The sequence below is a fragment of the Schistocerca nitens genome, chromosome 3, assembly GCF_023898315.1.
Source record: "Schistocerca nitens isolate TAMUIC-IGC-003100 chromosome 3, iqSchNite1.1, whole genome shotgun sequence".
NCBI classification, from domain to species: Eukaryota; Metazoa; Arthropoda; class Insecta; order Orthoptera; family Acrididae; genus Schistocerca; species Schistocerca nitens.
The window spans coordinates 166,041,530-166,059,279 of NC_064616.1; the positions used below are offsets into that span (position 1 = coordinate 166,041,530).

General features: G+C 34.4%; 1 protein-coding gene across 4 annotated transcripts in view; it reads left to right on the forward strand.

The window, feature by feature from the left end:
• The window catches only part of LOC126248105 (apolipophorins), a 136,840-nt gene that overhangs the window by 37,526 nt on the left and 81,564 nt on the right, over nucleotides 1-17,750 (forward strand). For all 4 annotated transcript variants that reach the window (XM_049948777.1, XM_049948779.1, XM_049948776.1 and 1 more), the window contains exons 7-19: nucleotides 1,112-1,364; nucleotides 3,818-3,974; nucleotides 5,176-5,349; nucleotides 5,432-5,584; nucleotides 6,390-6,537; nucleotides 6,831-7,114; nucleotides 8,043-8,252; nucleotides 8,472-8,660; nucleotides 10,125-10,312; nucleotides 12,731-12,988; nucleotides 14,502-14,707; nucleotides 14,925-15,074; nucleotides 17,346-17,555. In XM_049948777.1, coding sequence (XP_049804734.1) covers nucleotides 1,112-1,364; nucleotides 3,818-3,974; nucleotides 5,176-5,349; nucleotides 5,432-5,584; nucleotides 6,390-6,537; nucleotides 6,831-7,114; nucleotides 8,043-8,252; nucleotides 8,472-8,660; nucleotides 10,125-10,312; nucleotides 12,731-12,988; nucleotides 14,502-14,707; nucleotides 14,925-15,074; nucleotides 17,346-17,555 — 2,580 coding nt within the window. The remainder of the gene's footprint in view (nucleotides 1-1,111; nucleotides 1,365-3,817; nucleotides 3,975-5,175; nucleotides 5,350-5,431; nucleotides 5,585-6,389; nucleotides 6,538-6,830; nucleotides 7,115-8,042; nucleotides 8,253-8,471; nucleotides 8,661-10,124; nucleotides 10,313-12,730; nucleotides 12,989-14,501; nucleotides 14,708-14,924; nucleotides 15,075-17,345; nucleotides 17,556-17,750) is intronic.

Sequence of the window (17,750 nt, forward strand, 5' to 3'; positions counted from 1 at the left end):
ATGTTCAGTTTTCTGAAATATGTGTTTTGTTTTCTAGATTATGAACTATAAAAGCAATATGTGCATTTGTGTTTCACAGAAAGTTTCTCTGCCAGTTTAAAAGCAATTATTTAATTGCAGTTGAATCCAGTTACTTTGTTAATGTAACTGAAATTATTTTCAGATCATTAGTGACAAATATTATTTAACATATACCTAACTTCTCCATATGGTATTACAGCAGAGCCTCACTTATGTTGGAAATATTGGCATGATTTGCTTGTGTATTTAACACAGTCCATCACAAGTAATGAGTTCTTGCTTTAACTTCAAAATCAAAGTGCCTCTTACATAAAAATGTGCAGTTTAGCAGTTTTCCCAAGAATAAATCCTTATCTGAGTCTGTTCTGTCTGGGTATAAACTACATTTAGCAAGAAGACAACTTGGGTGTCTACAACTATTAAAGAAATAATTTTTTTGCCAGCAGTTGTCTCATTGTAAAGTGTGCAAAAAATTCCATCACACCTTTCATCCTGTATTAGATATTTATTGTCAGCAGAATATTAAACTCTTGTTTTAAATTTTAAATCAGCTAATCCATCAAATTAACATAAATTGAGAGAAAAAATATTCCATTACTTACAAAATTTTTCCATATTTATTGTACTAATAGAACTGCAAGTATTCATACATCCACTTTTGATGATATGAAACTTCAGTATGTATTTACATGCTATAGGTATTAATGCTGTAATTAACACACTGTGTCAGAGAATCTGTGGGAATCAGATTTTTAGAAAAGTCACTTTTTCTCTTTATATTATCTAGAACTTCTGAAATGTCAGCCGCTGCTATCATGTTCTTTTCATTCTTGATCTTTTAATGCTGTGCATATTGTCTATCTTTATGATGTTGTGAGAAGAATGTGTTTCAAATCTGCTGAACTATAATTAAATATTGCTTTCCTGTATAACTGTATCTTAATAGTTGTAAAAATGTTATCATTTTTATGTTATTTAATTTATAGATTTTAATAAAATATGATATATCTGGTAAGCATTAACTGACATAGACATCTTATATAACTTCATTGAGCAACACTCCTTTACATTTAAACTTGATCTTTTCTAGCTTCATTTAAAGTCCCTAAGTCAATAGTGTTTGAAGCACCTCATGCTTTGGAAAGCGTGCCTGGAGGAAGCAGTGCTATTACTGCTGCTCTACATGCCGCTGAAAGTTCTACAAAAGATGGAGTCACTGTTGATGCTGCAGAAAAGTTTCGAACTCTTGTTTCTGTGCTACGTCAGTCTTCTTCCGCTGATATTCTTAAGGTTTACAATGATGTAAAGGCTGGAGCTGGATTTAGCAACAAACGTGCTGCAAGGTAGTGTATGAAATCCTAAACTTTAGCTGATATATCTTATAAAAATTGCACTGAACTGTAGAATGTAATATCATATGTTTAAAAGATTCCACATGTTTCAGTGTGAAACAATGAATCTTATTCTCCAACTTTTAAAATCAGTTTTGGTGTTAGTCAGTACTCACTTCCAGTGAGTAAAGCTGTCTACCAGGGTATCAAAGTATTTGAACAGCAGATACAAATTGTTAACTTCTACTGTGTGAAAAAGTAGGGACCAACCAATTTTTATCTTATTAAGGCAAAATAATTAAGCAACATTCTTTATGCTACACATTATGACACCTTTTCAGTGTCAAGCAAGTTTCAGTGTCAAGCAAGTAACAACACTCATCACTTATTTAACTTTAACTTTTATTTTATGACAAATTTAATTAGATACTGTGAGGTGTGCATTGTAATTATTTTGTGTGGTAATTCAAGGTATAACTTGTGGATATTCTGAACATTAAAGTTCTCTAAATGAACAAAACACTATACCTACTTATGTGCTGCAGGGAATATGAAAATAATAATAAATCAAATAGATTAATCTTATCCAATTATAGATATTGTAGAACACCATCACTGTATATTCATTAAATATGCATGCAGATACCTGCAACCAGTCACTTATAAAATATTTATTTATTTCTATAAACTAGTTTTCAGTCCTTTTCAGGCTCATCTCCAGATGGGGGTATGCATAAGTTTCATATTTATTTTTGTATGTGCCATCTCCCAGCTTCACTCTACAGATGTAAATATGTTACTTCTGCATGCCCCTTCTGAATATGAGCCTGGAGAGGCTCAAAAACTGGTTTGTGGAAATAAATGAATATTTGATAAATGGCTGTTTGCAGTTATGTATAGTTATAGTCAAATAATTCAAATAGGTGTGTGTCAAAGGCAATGGTAGCTACCATTGTAACACATGACATGGTGTGAATAAAACATGAACACTCTGTTTCAGACAAATAAAGAAATCCAAATGAATAAAAATTTGAAATGTGCATAACTGGATAATCTCAGTTCAGTGTAGCACAAGCAACATAGACCACACTTAACATATAATGCTGTATGCTGTTATGAATAATGATCATTTTGACACCCATAGGAAGATTAATTTTTAACATATAATGGTGTATGCTGATATGAATGATAATCATTTTGACACCCATAGGAAGATTAACCGATTCCTCTTGTCCAATGTTTCTCATTGCAACAAAGCTCTGGGTATAAGCACTGCAAGAAGGCTACAAGATGCCTTGCGAGAGTATTCCAAATAGACTTTATGGGACACAAGTCTGGGGACCAACCTGGTATTTCCAACTTTACTGTTGCCATAAGACAGGCTCTTTGTGGATGAATGCTGTTATCACATAGGACAGTCATGACTTCTGGCATTATCATTACAACTTGCATTGTATTACCACATGGAAAGACATGGAAATTTATGTAGCCATCTAAAGTTGTGCCACCACACACACAGACACTGACTAATCTGAAGACATTCTTTCACTGTTGTTTGATGGATGTTAATTTGATCCACTTTCTTATCTTTATGAAATTTGCTGCACACACTGTGGTGTAGAACATAATTGGGATGAGATATCAATGCTATTCCTTACAGTACATAATGGTGAACACTTGTCATCAAGCACAGTCATCAGCAAAAGTTTGAACTTCCTTGGTTATATGTTATGTATGCTGACCCTATGCTTCCATATTGGCAGAAGGGTTACAGTATACACACTGGGCCACTTACATTTGAGACTAACATGCCTCCAAACTATCAATGACATTCCATCCCAATTTGTCTGGCGAATGAAGTCTGGTGAATGAAACATCAGTGCCATTCTGTGAACTTGGATACTCCAGATACCCCCTCTCACTCTCTTAGCAACAGTGGCCATCCTACTCTGTAACATACAGTTGTGTGTTACATACAGATGACATAAACAGGATTGAGTATTTGTGTAGAACTATTGTGGTCAAAACACACTCAAATTTCATGTCCTTTGTGTTATATTTTCTTGTGTTAATGCTATCTTAATGATATTTTGCTGATTTATATAAACCAATGTACTCTGAGATAGACTTTAAGAATATTCATCACCTGAATAAATTTCCATGACATGTATTATATATTTTGAGGATACAAACACACAGGTTTTGTGGTTTCTTTTGAGTTTACTGTGTTAAGAACATACAATCAGTTTGTTCAGTATATGCATAATGGTATTTTTAGCTATCCACAACAAGACACAGTGAGTGGTGCACTATTTTCCATTTACACAATACACATTGTCACTGTAGTTCATTGGAGCAATGATGCAAAATATAAATGACATGAAACATATGATAAATTTATATATGACTAAGTTATTGACTTAACAGTTTTCTTTTCTCAACATTTATTTACTTTTATAATGTAGGAACCTACTACTGGATGCCTTGTTCAGGACAAGCACAGGAGATGCTGTTGAAGTTATTGCACTCCTGTTAAAATCTAAAGAAATAACTACTAACCACTGGTACCGAGGCTTGGCCTTCATTCAGCATGCATCACTGAAATCTGTTGTTTCAATATCGGTAAGTATAGAGTTTAATCAATAGTTACAAAAAAAAAATTAACTACTAAAGTACTTGATTACTTGATTTTAACCAAAACAAAACAAAGATAGGGAGTTCACAATTAAAGAGTGATCACTGGATCAAATACTAAACGCATGATGTCGTGAATCATTGAAATTAAGAATTTACCTTAATGGGTAAGAGTAAATGATACAGAACCTACATAAATTGAAACCAACACAAGTATGAGCAGTTTAATTTATCTGTGACAGGTTAGTATTCTTGACATGTGAGCTATCAAATTATTCCACAACAGCTACAATGAAACCTGTAAGTTGTTGCAATATTTTGTTCTACAATAACACCTACACAACATTAAATATTATAAAAATGGTCAGATGGCTCTAAGCACTATGGGACTTAACATATGAGGTCATCAGTCCCCTAGATTTAGAACTACTTAAACCTAATTAACGTAAGGACATCATGCATGTCAGTGCCCGAGGCAGGATTTGAACCTGCGACCATAGCAGCCACGTGGTTCCGGACGGAAGTGCCTAGAACCACTCAGCCACTGCGGCCAGCTAAATATTATAGTTATTTATATAAATATGCAGGTTGTGTCACATGAAACTTGTCACAGTTATTTTTATCATGTTATGCAGGGCATTATCCAAAAAGTTCTCAGTTATTCATAAGCAACTTGAGTTAGTTGTAGAACCATGAGTTAATGTTATGTAAATGTTTTAATGGCAGTCATGTCTTACATAAGTTGCCAAAAGTAATAAACTACTACACTACTGTCAAGAAAGACAAGCACCCGGAAGAGACTGTTGGATGTTACTGTACAAGGGATGATCAAAAAGTTTCCATACAAAGGCCATACAGTCCAGAATAAAAATGGCAATCAGGTAAAATCACCATGACCACTGAGGCAATCACCCCACTGACACAGCATGCTGAAGATACACATTTGGTAAAACACTCTTTCCTGCTGTTGGAAGAAGTCCTTCACTGCCTGCTGCATATCGTCATCTGACAGGAACTATTGACCCTTCAAGGCCTCTTTTAAGGAACCAAAAGCATGATAACAAAATGGGGAGATATCAGAACTATACAGCAGGTGCTCGATTGTCTCCCAATTTAGTTGGTTTGTAATGAATGAGGCTTTATACTGTGTGTCTCTTGAAATAAATTAAAATAAATCTCTTTTTTACAGAGCTTACTAGACCAGAAGAATTTGCCAACAGAAGCATTCCTCGGCATCGGTTCTTTTATTGGCCGTTATTGCAGAGAACACAAGTGTGAAAATGTTGCTGAATTTGATGAAGTTCTGAGCAAATTTTCAAAGCATGTGAGTGCCAGTGTTACATCAAAGGCAGGAGAAAATCGAGTAAGTGTGCAAGTAACATTAAAACTACTAAATTATTTACTTTCAGATGGTTAGTACAATTAATAATTTATTTTCTTATCAGGTAATCGCAGCCCTTAAAGCTCTAGGGAACATCCGTCATCTTAATAATGCCCTAGGAGAGAAAGTGAAGCAACTGGCATTAAATAAATCATTGCGACCTCGAGTCCGTGTAGCAGCACTGGAGGTCATCCAAAATGATCCTTGCCGTAAGAATGTACGTACACTGTCTTATAACAATAACCTTATGGAAAATATTTTTTAAGTAATTTTAAATCCAAAATTTCTATGGTAACTGAATATAGCATTCATATGTTATTGCTATTAGAAAAATGGAAATTAAATGTAAACGCAGATTAAACTTGCTTCTGTGATTATCTCTATGACCTGTATGTTCCATATTTTTGTACAACTACTTCATTTATAATTCATCTAATGAGCAACACAGCACTGTCATCCACAATTTTATTTTCTGTTGTTTATCTATCTCGTCAGTCATCACGGGGAATATTTTAAATTTACCATTTTTCTTCATGTGGTACTCTTTTTTTTCATTGGTATGTGTATTTAAAGTGGAACATAAATTGCAAAAAATTAGTGAGACTTCCTTTGGGGCTTTGAATACATCTTGATTGATCATAAGTTCACAACTGAGCAATAGCTCCTTCACTTATCATTTAGAAGACATTATATATGCATAGACATTTCATCAAATTAAAATAAGAGAATTTTGTTGTCATCTGATATTGGGTTTTTTCTATTACATTTAAATGGTTGCATTTATTTATTGCTTAAACTTAGCAACAGCTGTTAGAAATATGTGCTAATATTTGTAGTCAGGGACTCTTATAATGAAGTTTGATTGTATCCGACTAATCAGTCATATCCTTATTTTCATTATAACATGAATGAAATTATATTTGAAAAATGTACAGTACTGTACTCACACAATGCATTAACACTGTTCTAATTTCTAGTTTTTTATTGCAGCATGTTTGAAATTTGTATTATTGTCGTTACAGTTAAAACAGGCTGCTTTGCAAATCCTCCGTGATCATGTGGAAGATTCAGAAATACGAATCAAAGCCTATCTGGCTGTGGTTGAATGTCCATGTGATAACGTGGTGAAAGCAATAAGTAATTTATTAGAGAATGAACCTATCATCCAAGGTATGGGCATTTCTTACAAGTAGCGTATTTCTTGAATAATGTTGGTGATATACATTCATTTTGTGTAATTATATAGGAGTGTGTAGAAAATATGTGAACAAATACAAGAATGCACATTATTATCAAGAAGATGGAAACACTTTTATTATATACACCTATCATTAATGTAATGTAATATACGAATGGGTGCACATTTAAATTTTAAGGAACTGGAATAAGCCATAGCAATTTCATGATTAAAAAACAATTACATTTCTTGAATGTTATACTAACTCATGAATTTTTTTTTTCAGTTGGTTCCTTTGTTGTTTCCCACTTGAAAAATCTTCAGGCGTCAACAGATCCTAGCAAAGCAGAGGCCAAAGAGAAACTTGGGCAATTAAAAGCTAAGAAAACATTTTCCAGTGATATTCGAAAGTATTCACAGAATTATGAACTTTCGTACGCTATTGATGCCCTGAATGCTGGAGCATCAGTTGAATCAAATGTCATATTCTCACAATCGTCATATTTGCCCAGATCTGTCTCTCTAAACTTGACAGCAGATATTTTTGGGCATTCCTACAATGTTTTTGAGGTATGTGTCACATTAATTCTTTTTAATGGGGATGCCATATCATAGCAATATTTATAATAAGTGAAAAATGTTTCATACTTGTTTACATCATCAGTTCCAATACACCGTTTTTAGTGTACTATTAAAAATCCACGTGTTGTTAACATTACACATTTTTCAGTGACTGTATATTTTTTATTGTTCATGTTCATTATTATCATTTTTAAAGCCATATGACATGAGTAGGTATGAAAAATGATATAAAACCTGTGTGTGTCACACAGAGGGAAAAATTTAAAATGTCTGAGAGATACACATATAAATTAATAAATTGTTTTAACTATCAAAATAGAATGAGGGGAATGATTAGTGGAGAACTTACAATCTCGATGACCCATTAAATGCAATTACTGGGGAATTGATTCTCAGACAGAGGATGAGCCTGCATTTTATAGCTGACTTCCATCACAGGTAGCACAGGGAAAGGAAAGTATGTTAGCTCTTGTTCTCAATGCTACCTGTAAAATTTTAATTTCTTTTTCCAGGATTAATATTGTTCTGGGCAGTAGTATAAGACAGAATATGTAAAGCCATTGCTGGTGGTTTCTTGACACAGCAAAACAATATTATGCCTTTATTAAGTCATGAGACATATATGGATTATTAACAAAAACATGCAAAATACACACAGAATGTAGTTGGAGCTGTTAATAGCTATCTTTTGAAAATAACTTATGCATAAGTGTCCATTCATATTGTTGCACTTAGATTATTTCAAAGGAGACGTATAGGCCTACAACAGAAATATGACAAGGAAATGCATTTGTAATCAATCATGTGTTATTTTCCTGTTTAATGACAAATATGAAGCTAAATCTATTAGTTCAACTTTGGACTGCAAAGGACAAATTGTTTTGCTAACACTAACTTCTATTTTGCATTTTCATAGATTGCTGCACGAACAGAAAATCTGGACCATGTCATTGAATCATACTTGGGACCTAAGGGATATATTGAGTCAGAGGATGATGATGAAATTGTAGATAAATTCCAGGAAAAGTATAAAACTTTGGCCAGCAGGATATCAGAGAGATTTGAGAAAACATTCAGACAGAAGCGATCAGTTTCAAAAGATGCCGTGGAGAATATCCGCCAACAGGTAAATTCTGTCACTAAAAGTAATCAGTCTACATATTTTTCTACTGATTAATTGCTAATAGAAATCTTCATTGACATTACCATACCAAAGTAAATTTTCTGGTTATGACTGTGGTTTCTTGTGTAGTTCATTAGAAACTACATTAAAATAAATCAGTTCAAACTTTAAAACTTTCATACTGTTAGGTCAAGTCAAATATATGCATGGTTTTTGTTTCAGGCTTATAATTCCTTACTGCCTTCACAGAAAGACAGAAGTCTTGATTTGGATTTATCCCTTAAAACATTTGGATCAGAACTTGCTTGGTTTAATTATGATGGGAAACATGAGCAAAAATCTTCTGAACATGTAGTTGATGAAGTATTTGACACAATTAATGAAGGACTACAAAAAAGCAAGAAATTTAATGTATGTAATACCTCTAAATACTAAGTTATTTAAATATCAAAGAGGTAATTGTAACTGTGCATACAATAGTACACTGTCTGTTATTTATGATTCACCTAACATCATTTTACTTCATTTATTGCTTTATATAGAGAGCTTCCAATCATTGCCCACAATGTAGTTACTGGTATACAAGTTTATGATTTACTAAAATTGTCAGTATTTTATCCATTATTGAAACTACAGTTGCTTTCCATTTTTGCTTCAATTTTGAGATAGTGCCATTTGGCTGACACCGGCTAAGTTAACATAGCATTTGTGAAAACCAGTTTCTTGTAATTTATTGTTGGATTAGATTTGTTAATATGTCAGTCATCTATTGTGGATTGTGGCCTACTGTGGCAGCCGGGTGAAGCTGAGAAGATTATACACAATTAGTGTACCAATCACCTGTCACTTACTTGAAACTGATAAAATAAACTTGCTAATGTACCAAACAATGGAAAATCGAGGATGGAATGTAACAAAATTATGAAAAGGATAGTTTCTACCCACCATATAGTGGAGATGCTGGGTTGCAGATAACCACAACAAAAACACTGTCACATGATAAGCTTTCCGAGAGGCCTTTGGGGACACACACACACACACACACACACACACACACACACACACACACACACACACACAGTCGAGAGGTTAGACAGAAGGCGGGGGGGGGGGGGGGGAGAAGTAAAAAGACTGGGTGCACCCCAGCCTCTTCCTTACCCCATCTTATTGTCTGTCCCTCATGCACTACTGTTCATAGTCTGGCTTCAGCTGCCAGAGACAGTGATTTGTGTGTGTGTGTGTGTGTGTGTGTGTGTGTGTGTGTGTGTGTGTGTGTGTGCGTGTGTGTGTGTGTTGGCTGAAAGCTTACTGTGTAACAGTCTTTTTGTTGTGCCTATCTGCAACTCAGCATCTCTGCTAAATGGTGAGTATCAACTGTCCTTTTCATAATATAATTACTAATGTATGGTATATTAGTGATTCATTTGGAGTAGCAATAGAGCCAAAAACACCACAAACCATTCTGCCTTGCACTAATGTTAACCTATTTGAGAAATTATGATTATGACATGGTTATTTTGCCTGTTTTAAATATCAAGTCTAATCCAGTGTTGAAAAAAAACACCATAATTATATGTCAGGTGTGGTGGTTTTCAATCATTATTCAGCTATGGAGGTCCAAAAGTTCAATAACTTTTCAAGTCGAATCCAGTTATGAATAAAAATGAGGAAAGAAGGCATAAACAGGGCCTAGTAAACCTGATGTTGAACATGTTTTAAAAAACTATTAAGCCAAAGGAAGTGAGCTGTGTTAATGAAATCTTTTTTTCTTATTTCTAGATAGGTATCATTCCATAAAAAATTACCAGGTGTCAGTTCCATTAGTTACTTGAATCTCTAATGTAAAATTCTAAAGAAATCTTCTTGGTATTTCAGTATGACTTTGAGCCTCACTTTACATTCCTGGATTCAGAGTTGTCATACCCAACAAATCTTGGTTTTCCACTGAAGTTAGCCATTGATGGAAGTATTGCTGCACGTCTGAAACTTAATGGTGAAGTAGATGTTCGTTCTATACTCCGTCAACCAGAAAATGCAGCCTTCAGGCTAGAGTTTGTTCCAAGGTAAATTTATATATTAATTGGTAATGCCTGTTAGTCTGGTGTGTGTGTGTGTGTGTGTGTGTGTGTGTGTGTGTGTGTGTGTTTTCGAACAATAATATCCATCAAATGTAGCATTTAACTGAAACATGATTTTCATACAAAGAAACAGACTGTAACAGATTCAGTAATGCAAGATAGAAACATTATAATGTCCCCTTGCCACTATGTGAAGTATCTTTCTCAGTAGTTTTCATTTAGCCTAAAAAATACAATCGAAAGAAAAAAAATGTTTAAATCATTTGAACATTCAAAAATACCTTGTAGAAGAAAGGAAGGTCGTGGCATTAATGTTTCCAGCAAAAATGGCAGTAAATACTATATCATTATCAATACGAAGATTTAAGAAATGCCACTTTAAACATATGAGTTTTATCTTGGACAGTTACATCTCAGCCCTTTAGTACTGATCTTCAATTTATGCAGTAGACTTAAGTTAAAATGTTGAACCACTGACAAACTTAATTCCTGAGAGACTTTTTTAATGAGAGGAAGTAGTATCTGACATTTCACACTCAGAAATTTCTATTAAGGTTTCATTGTTCTTAGATACTTCTAGCGAACTTCTGCAAACAGGCAATTACTCCTCAGCAACATTAGTATTAAAGATATTCTTTTTTAGTCCAGGAAAGTGATTATGAGTTTCAGTTTAATATCGCGGATGGAAATTGTAGTGACGTAGCATGAAAATGCCTAGGATATTTGGGTACATCATTAGTTGCTTTGTGATTTGATTTTTGAGAAGCTTTAGTATCTCAGAGTTTTTTTTTTTAAACAGAAATCGCTAGTTTTGTCCAGCATTTCCTTAAAACTGCAATAGATATAGTATTGTTCCTTTCCTACCATCATAATAAAGTTGCCCTGATTGTGAAGGTTGGTTTGGACACCAGTTTCTTACAATTCATGGTCCTATTAGATCCTATGATATTTGAAAATATTTACACATGAATTTATTGGGGGACCTAAGTTTAATGAGGATTTTGAATCATGGTGCCATTTGGCATTTGTTTTACATTAACAATTAGTTACCAGAAGTGAAAGAAATGATAAATGACAGAAGCTAAATCCTAGGTTTCTCTGGGAATCAGTGCCTATATCTTTGGGTTTGTAATCTGGCACTTAACCCACCGAGCCCCACATTCCTGAGTAGAATTTAAAAATTTAAAGTCATGTAGTGAAGGTAGGTACAAAAAAATGCAGTGGAATAGAAATAACAGAAATAATATTTTTGTACTCTGAATATTATCAGTTCAACAGATGGTTTACTTTTATAAGTACTGGTATATGACATGTTTGATCTAATTGTAAGTTTAAATAAAGTAAAAAATCAGAATTAAGAGAAGCAAGCAAGGTATATAGTTGCTGGGGCAACAATAACTGCAAGATAGATAGATCAAGGCTTAACATTTCATCCAGGACAGTGTCACTAGATAGTGGACACATCATAAATTAAATAAGAATGGACTTAACTACTCCAAACTTACAGCATACCCATAAGTGATTTTGGGGAACGTAAAGCTGAATGGCTAGATGGGAATTAGAAATCCGCTCACACTGAATGTAAGTCCATTCTTTTAACAATTGTGATTTCTCACTTGATAACAATGACTGCAGAAAGTGTGATTTTAGATACCACTGCTTCAGAGTTTTTACTTCCTAAAATGAAAGAAAGCTATCTCATAATTAACTTCATCCAAAGAAAAACAAATAATTTACTAGTAATTTGACTCAAAGAAAGTCATATATGTTTTTTCAGGTGCTTTAGAAATAATTACAAGTGATTGTTATGAAGCCTGAGAGCAGGTTACAAGTAATGAATGACTTGGGTTTTCCAAAAATTTGTACATGGAAGAAATGTTATAGAAAGAGAATATTAAACCAAATGAGACAAAACACAGACAGTATTAGAGAGGAAATAATCAAATGAAATATGTATTATGATATAGTCAACTATTAAAATGTATAGTGCTGAAATGGCCACCAAATTATGTCTAAGTGGAATGAGACTGCAACCATTGTCTGGGAATTGTCTAAGAATTAAGTTGCATTTGACCTGGAATTGGCCTACATACATTAGGTGCCTTGTAATTTACTATTTATTGTAAGAAGCATGCAAAATTTGTTACATATAAATCAGATTATAAAAAAATAAAATTCATGATAAGGTAGGACATGTCTGATACAGATGTGAGAAGTACTTTCTATGGAAATATGATGGCTAGTAAAATGATCTTAATTTTATATGAAAGCTTGTTGGCAGTTTATATGGTTAGGGTGTTAAAATTTTCACATTTCGTGTTAATTTCATATGTACCATATATTTCACATATATGAAAGCTTGCAACTACAGAAACTAATGAATCTAAATATTTACATTGCCAGTGCTGCAGTAGAACTTACTGGAAAGCTGCTTGTTGATGCCTATGTTGTGGAAGGTGGCTTAAAATTGGATTACAATGTGCATTCATCGACGGGTATCAATGTTGCGGTACATAACTTGAATGATCTTGGCATAGACATTAAAGTTGGCCTGCCTGTGAAGAAACAAGATATTATTGATGTGAAAACAGATGTTCTTACTACAATTAAGGAAAGAGGGCATCCAGAAACTTCCACACCACTTCATTTTAACTTGCAAGGGTAATCAAAACTATTTTCCTTAGAATTAGTTAATTACATAAATGCACTGTATGAGTGGAAGAATAATCTTTTATTTGTTCATTTGTGACCTGAATAATGTTGTTATTATAACAACATCCACTACCATTGTAACTAGCATTTCCAATCATTTGATTTTCAGAATTAATATATTTATTAGTACTACTTTTCACATACAGACATGTTGTATTGTGGTGGTCAGGTGGTTTTTGACTTGGGCTGATGCATTTAGCTACCACTTGATAATGAATATGCAGTTGAGACTCGCCATTAGTAAACTAAAAAACATTATTTACAGTCATAGGCAGGACAATATTAACATTTAATACATAATGACTGTATACCATAGTAGTTGATGATTTTATGGAAATAATATTTTTCAAAAATTTTTACTCAGTTCAACTCCCATCACTTGACTGAAGCTACAGTTTCATGTTTGTTACTGTTTTATATGTAAGGACAGTAGAGTTACCTTTTTTTCACTTGTTGTTGTTGTGCAAACTCAATATCCCGTCTCTTACTACAAGGAAACTCTTAGTTATATGTGAAGAAATACCTGTATTTCATGTTCACATTTCATATTCAGACCGAGCGAGGTGGCGCAGTGGTTAGCACACTGGACTCGCATTCGGGAGGACGACGGTTCAATCCCGTCTCCAGCCATCCTGATTTAGGTTTTCCGTGATTTCCCTAAATCGTTTCAGGCAAATGCCGGGATGGTTCCTTTGAAAGGGCATGGCCGATTTCCTTCCCAATCCTTCCCTAACCCGAGCTTGCGCTCCGTCTCTAATGACCTCGTTGTCGACGGGACGTTAAACACTAACCACCACTCATATTCAGAATTAAAATGTCTTTGCTTTCAGTGTATAATGCTGAGAGTGTTTAAGAAAGATTATTTTCCCATTGATGTCTCAAGTTAATAAAAATCGTGATAACCTGCCTTACTTTCTGTAATTTTCTTAGAAATATATCCATGAGCAGTTTTTGAAATAATTCATCATCTCATTGCAGATTTCTATTTACCATTTGTTTCATTTTGCCTTAGATAATGTCACACACAGGAAATAATAATAATAATATACCAACATTTTCAGAATAGTTATTAATTTATTTTGCTGGATGTATGTTTTAAAAAAAAAGTCATAAAATTCTTTCCTTAAAAGCTCTTTAGTGCCAAAATATAGTAAATAATTTAGAGCAGTACCTTGGCACAAAATTTTTGTTTGAATTGACTGTAATCAACCTTTGTCTGCTTGTTCATGTACTGTTATATTTTATTTGCATATCCAAAAGATGAAATTGCTTTATCTTGCTATTCAACTTTGTATGTTCAGCTCACTTAGCGCTATGAAGGTAGCTTTTTCACTTTATTTTCTTTTATATGTCTCTGTCCCCTTGTATGATAGTTTAATGAGAAAAATGTGTTGTAGCATCATGAACTGTCATGCAAGAGATACATCACACTAAAATTTAATTTTTTTGAAACACTTTACAGAAATGACTACAAACAGTATCGTGGGTGTTTCGACCAGTTATCTCCAGTGAGTGGTTTGACATTCTGTGGTAATGTGAGTGTTCCTTGGGTTTCACCAACACATGCTGCTGCCTTTTATCCTCTTAATGGGCCTAGTCATCTGTCTGTCAGTATTGAGGCTGATGATGTATCAGAATACCACTTCCGAGCTGAACTTAAGAAGGATGGTATGTCCACAATTACAGATATTTACTGCAAAATTTTATCAATAAGAAAAGATTTACAAAATGCTATATCACATAAATATTGTTATTAGTCTTCATTGTGAATACTGATAGTAAAAATATGCTGCTGATCAGATATGAAATAAATAACTGGATTTAAAGCTCTCAGAAAAACGTATGGCATTTAATTTGAGTATTTATCTTTGAATTTAATTTTCAGGGTCAGCATTTAAATCTGCTGAAGTTCTCTTTGATACACCTGGCTCTGGTGCTGATCGTAAAGTGTTGTTGCTAGTTGAAAGAAAAGAAAAACCTCATCAAGGAGTCACAGCAACTCTGAAATCTGCATGGAAAGAAGTTGTTGCTGAAGGTAAAATGTGTTGTTTTTTGTGGTTCATGTGTTCTTAGTATTATAATTTTTGTGGGTTGAGAAGTTAGAGTCATTATTGGAGGGGGAAATAATGAGATTATTTTATGATTTTTTTGGTTAAATAATTACTTTGGAATAATTAGAGCATTTGTCTTGAAAGATGATGCATTCACTTTTGCAATGAAATGAAACTGTCATTGGCACACATACTAGAATTTCTGCCGAAATTTCAAGTTGATGTCATTGAAGTAGATGAGTATCATATTATAGTTCTTTTTTCCAATAGCACTCTACACAGCCTTTTATGGGATATTGTCATGTTGGAGGAAACGTCTTTCCTCTGATATTGACCTAGTCTGTGCAGCCAGTAATAGCAAAGCTTTCAATTGAGTGGTATGCAAGCCATTTGAAGTTCCAAATAACTTCTAAGACTAACTTGCTTTCAAAACACAAATATTGTAGTTTTGGTCTTAGTTTTACATGCTTTACCAATATTACACACAGGCTATGGGTATATTCTCAAAATATTATTATGTTTGATCTAGATGTCAGCAGTCTTGGGTAAAATATATGCTTTCTCCAACTTCTCTAGGACATACTAACTATGTGCACTTCAGATGGTGTATGAAGAATGGACAATAAATGACACATATTCATTGGTCTGTCTTTCATACAGTAAGAAAGTATTTAGACTAAAAAAGTTAACTGTTATTGAAACTATGTAGGAGTGTTCCACATGGAGTGCCACAGTATGTTTTCTGCTATCAAAATCATCTTACAGTCAATTATTATTTAAGATGCCAGAATGAGATTTTCACTCTGCAGCAGAGTGTGCGCTGATATGAAACTTCCTGGCAGATTAAAACTGTGTGCCCGACCGAGACTCGAACTCGGGACCTTTGCCTTTCGCGGGCAAGTGCTCTACCATCTGAGCTACCGAAGCACGACTCACGCCTGGTGCTCACAGCTTTACTTCTGCCAGTATCTCGTCTCCTACCTTCCAAACTTTACAGAAGCTCTCCTGCGAACCTTGCAGAACTAGCACTCCTGAAAGAGAGGATACTGCAGAGACATGGCTTAGCCATAGCCTGGGGGATGTTTCCAGTAAAGCTGTGAGCACCGGGCGTGAGTCGTGCTTTGGTATCTCAGATGGTAGAGCACTTGCCCGCGAAAGGCAGAGGTCCCGAGTTCGAGTCTCGGTCAGGCACACAGTTTTAATCTGCCAGGAAGTTTCATATCAGCGCACACTCCACTGCAGAGTGAAAATCTCATTCAGGAAACATCCCCCAGGCTGTGGCTAAGCCATGTCTCCGCAGTATCCTTTCTTTCAGGAGTGCTAGTTCTGCAAGGTTCGCAGAAGAGCTTCTGTAAAGTTTGGAAGGTAGGAGACGAGATACTGGCAGAAGTAAAGCTGTGAGCACCGGGCGTGAGTCGTGCTTTGGTAGCTCAGATGGTAGAGCACTTGCCCGCGAAAGGCAAAGGTCCTGAGTTCGAGTCTCGGTCGGGCACACAGTTTTAATCTGCCAGGAAGTTATTTAAGATCATTTTTCCTAGGATACATTAGTTTACAAAAGCCACTGACCTAAAGCTCAGTCTTCTAGACTGTTATTCACCTTTAATCACACAAATTATTTCAAATAGTTGCTGAAATAATAGCTGAAGCAACTTAAAAATACTTTATTGTTGTTTTCAAATATGATAGAAAAGTTCTGGTAGAATGTAAAGAAATTAGGTGTAAAGGAGGGTGTAAAGGAGAAAATATTCTCTCTCTCTCTCTCTCTCTCTCTCTCTCTCTCACACACACACACACACACACACACACACACAAATAAAAAAGACAATGTTATCATTCTTTTTTATGTGCCTGTCAACAACTCATCTTTTATACTACTTCGTGAACTGTCTCCTTTACCCCTAATTTATTTGCTGTTGGTTTCATCGTGCTTGGTGTTTTCCTGTAGTTTATAAGAAAGTACATATGACCATTGTCTCACTGTCTTCCTCCGTTAACCTTACTATGATATGGTTGAAGTTTTATAGCTTGCCCAAACGCCTCAGTTGTGTTCTAGAACTGATGTGTTTAACTGTGTGTACTTTGTGAATTTTCAGTAATTTGATAATATGTAGCTGCTGACATAGAGCAATATGAAGTAGTTTATCTGAAGTGAGGCAAGAAAGCACACATAAAAAAGTTGCTAATACTTTATGAAATGTACTGATTTGATACTATTGTAAAAAAACTCTCATTAAAGTAGCCTTCTTATTCTACAGGTCTCTTAATAGATGATAACAATGAAAAGTCAGTGTCAGCCAAACTTGTTATTGATGCAGATGAATATTCAGTCAAGGGTGGTGTTAAAATTTCTGGCAATCCAAATCGCCAAGTATACAGACCAGTCCTTGAATATAAAGCTCCTTCTAAGGAAAATAATGTAAAAGTTAAAAAGGCACATAAGACACCAGAAGGAATTACTGTTGATGGTATGTAAAATCAAATTATTATTGTGTTGATTTTGCACCAGGGAAATGTTAGTAACATTACTTTTGACCAAAACCACACCTTAATGTATTTTCTGATCTTTCAAATTTAATGTAACGCTAACAAAATTCAACATTTTCGTTCAAGTAAGTATCTTACAAAAGTTCCTCTGAACCAAGTATGCTTTTATTTTATTT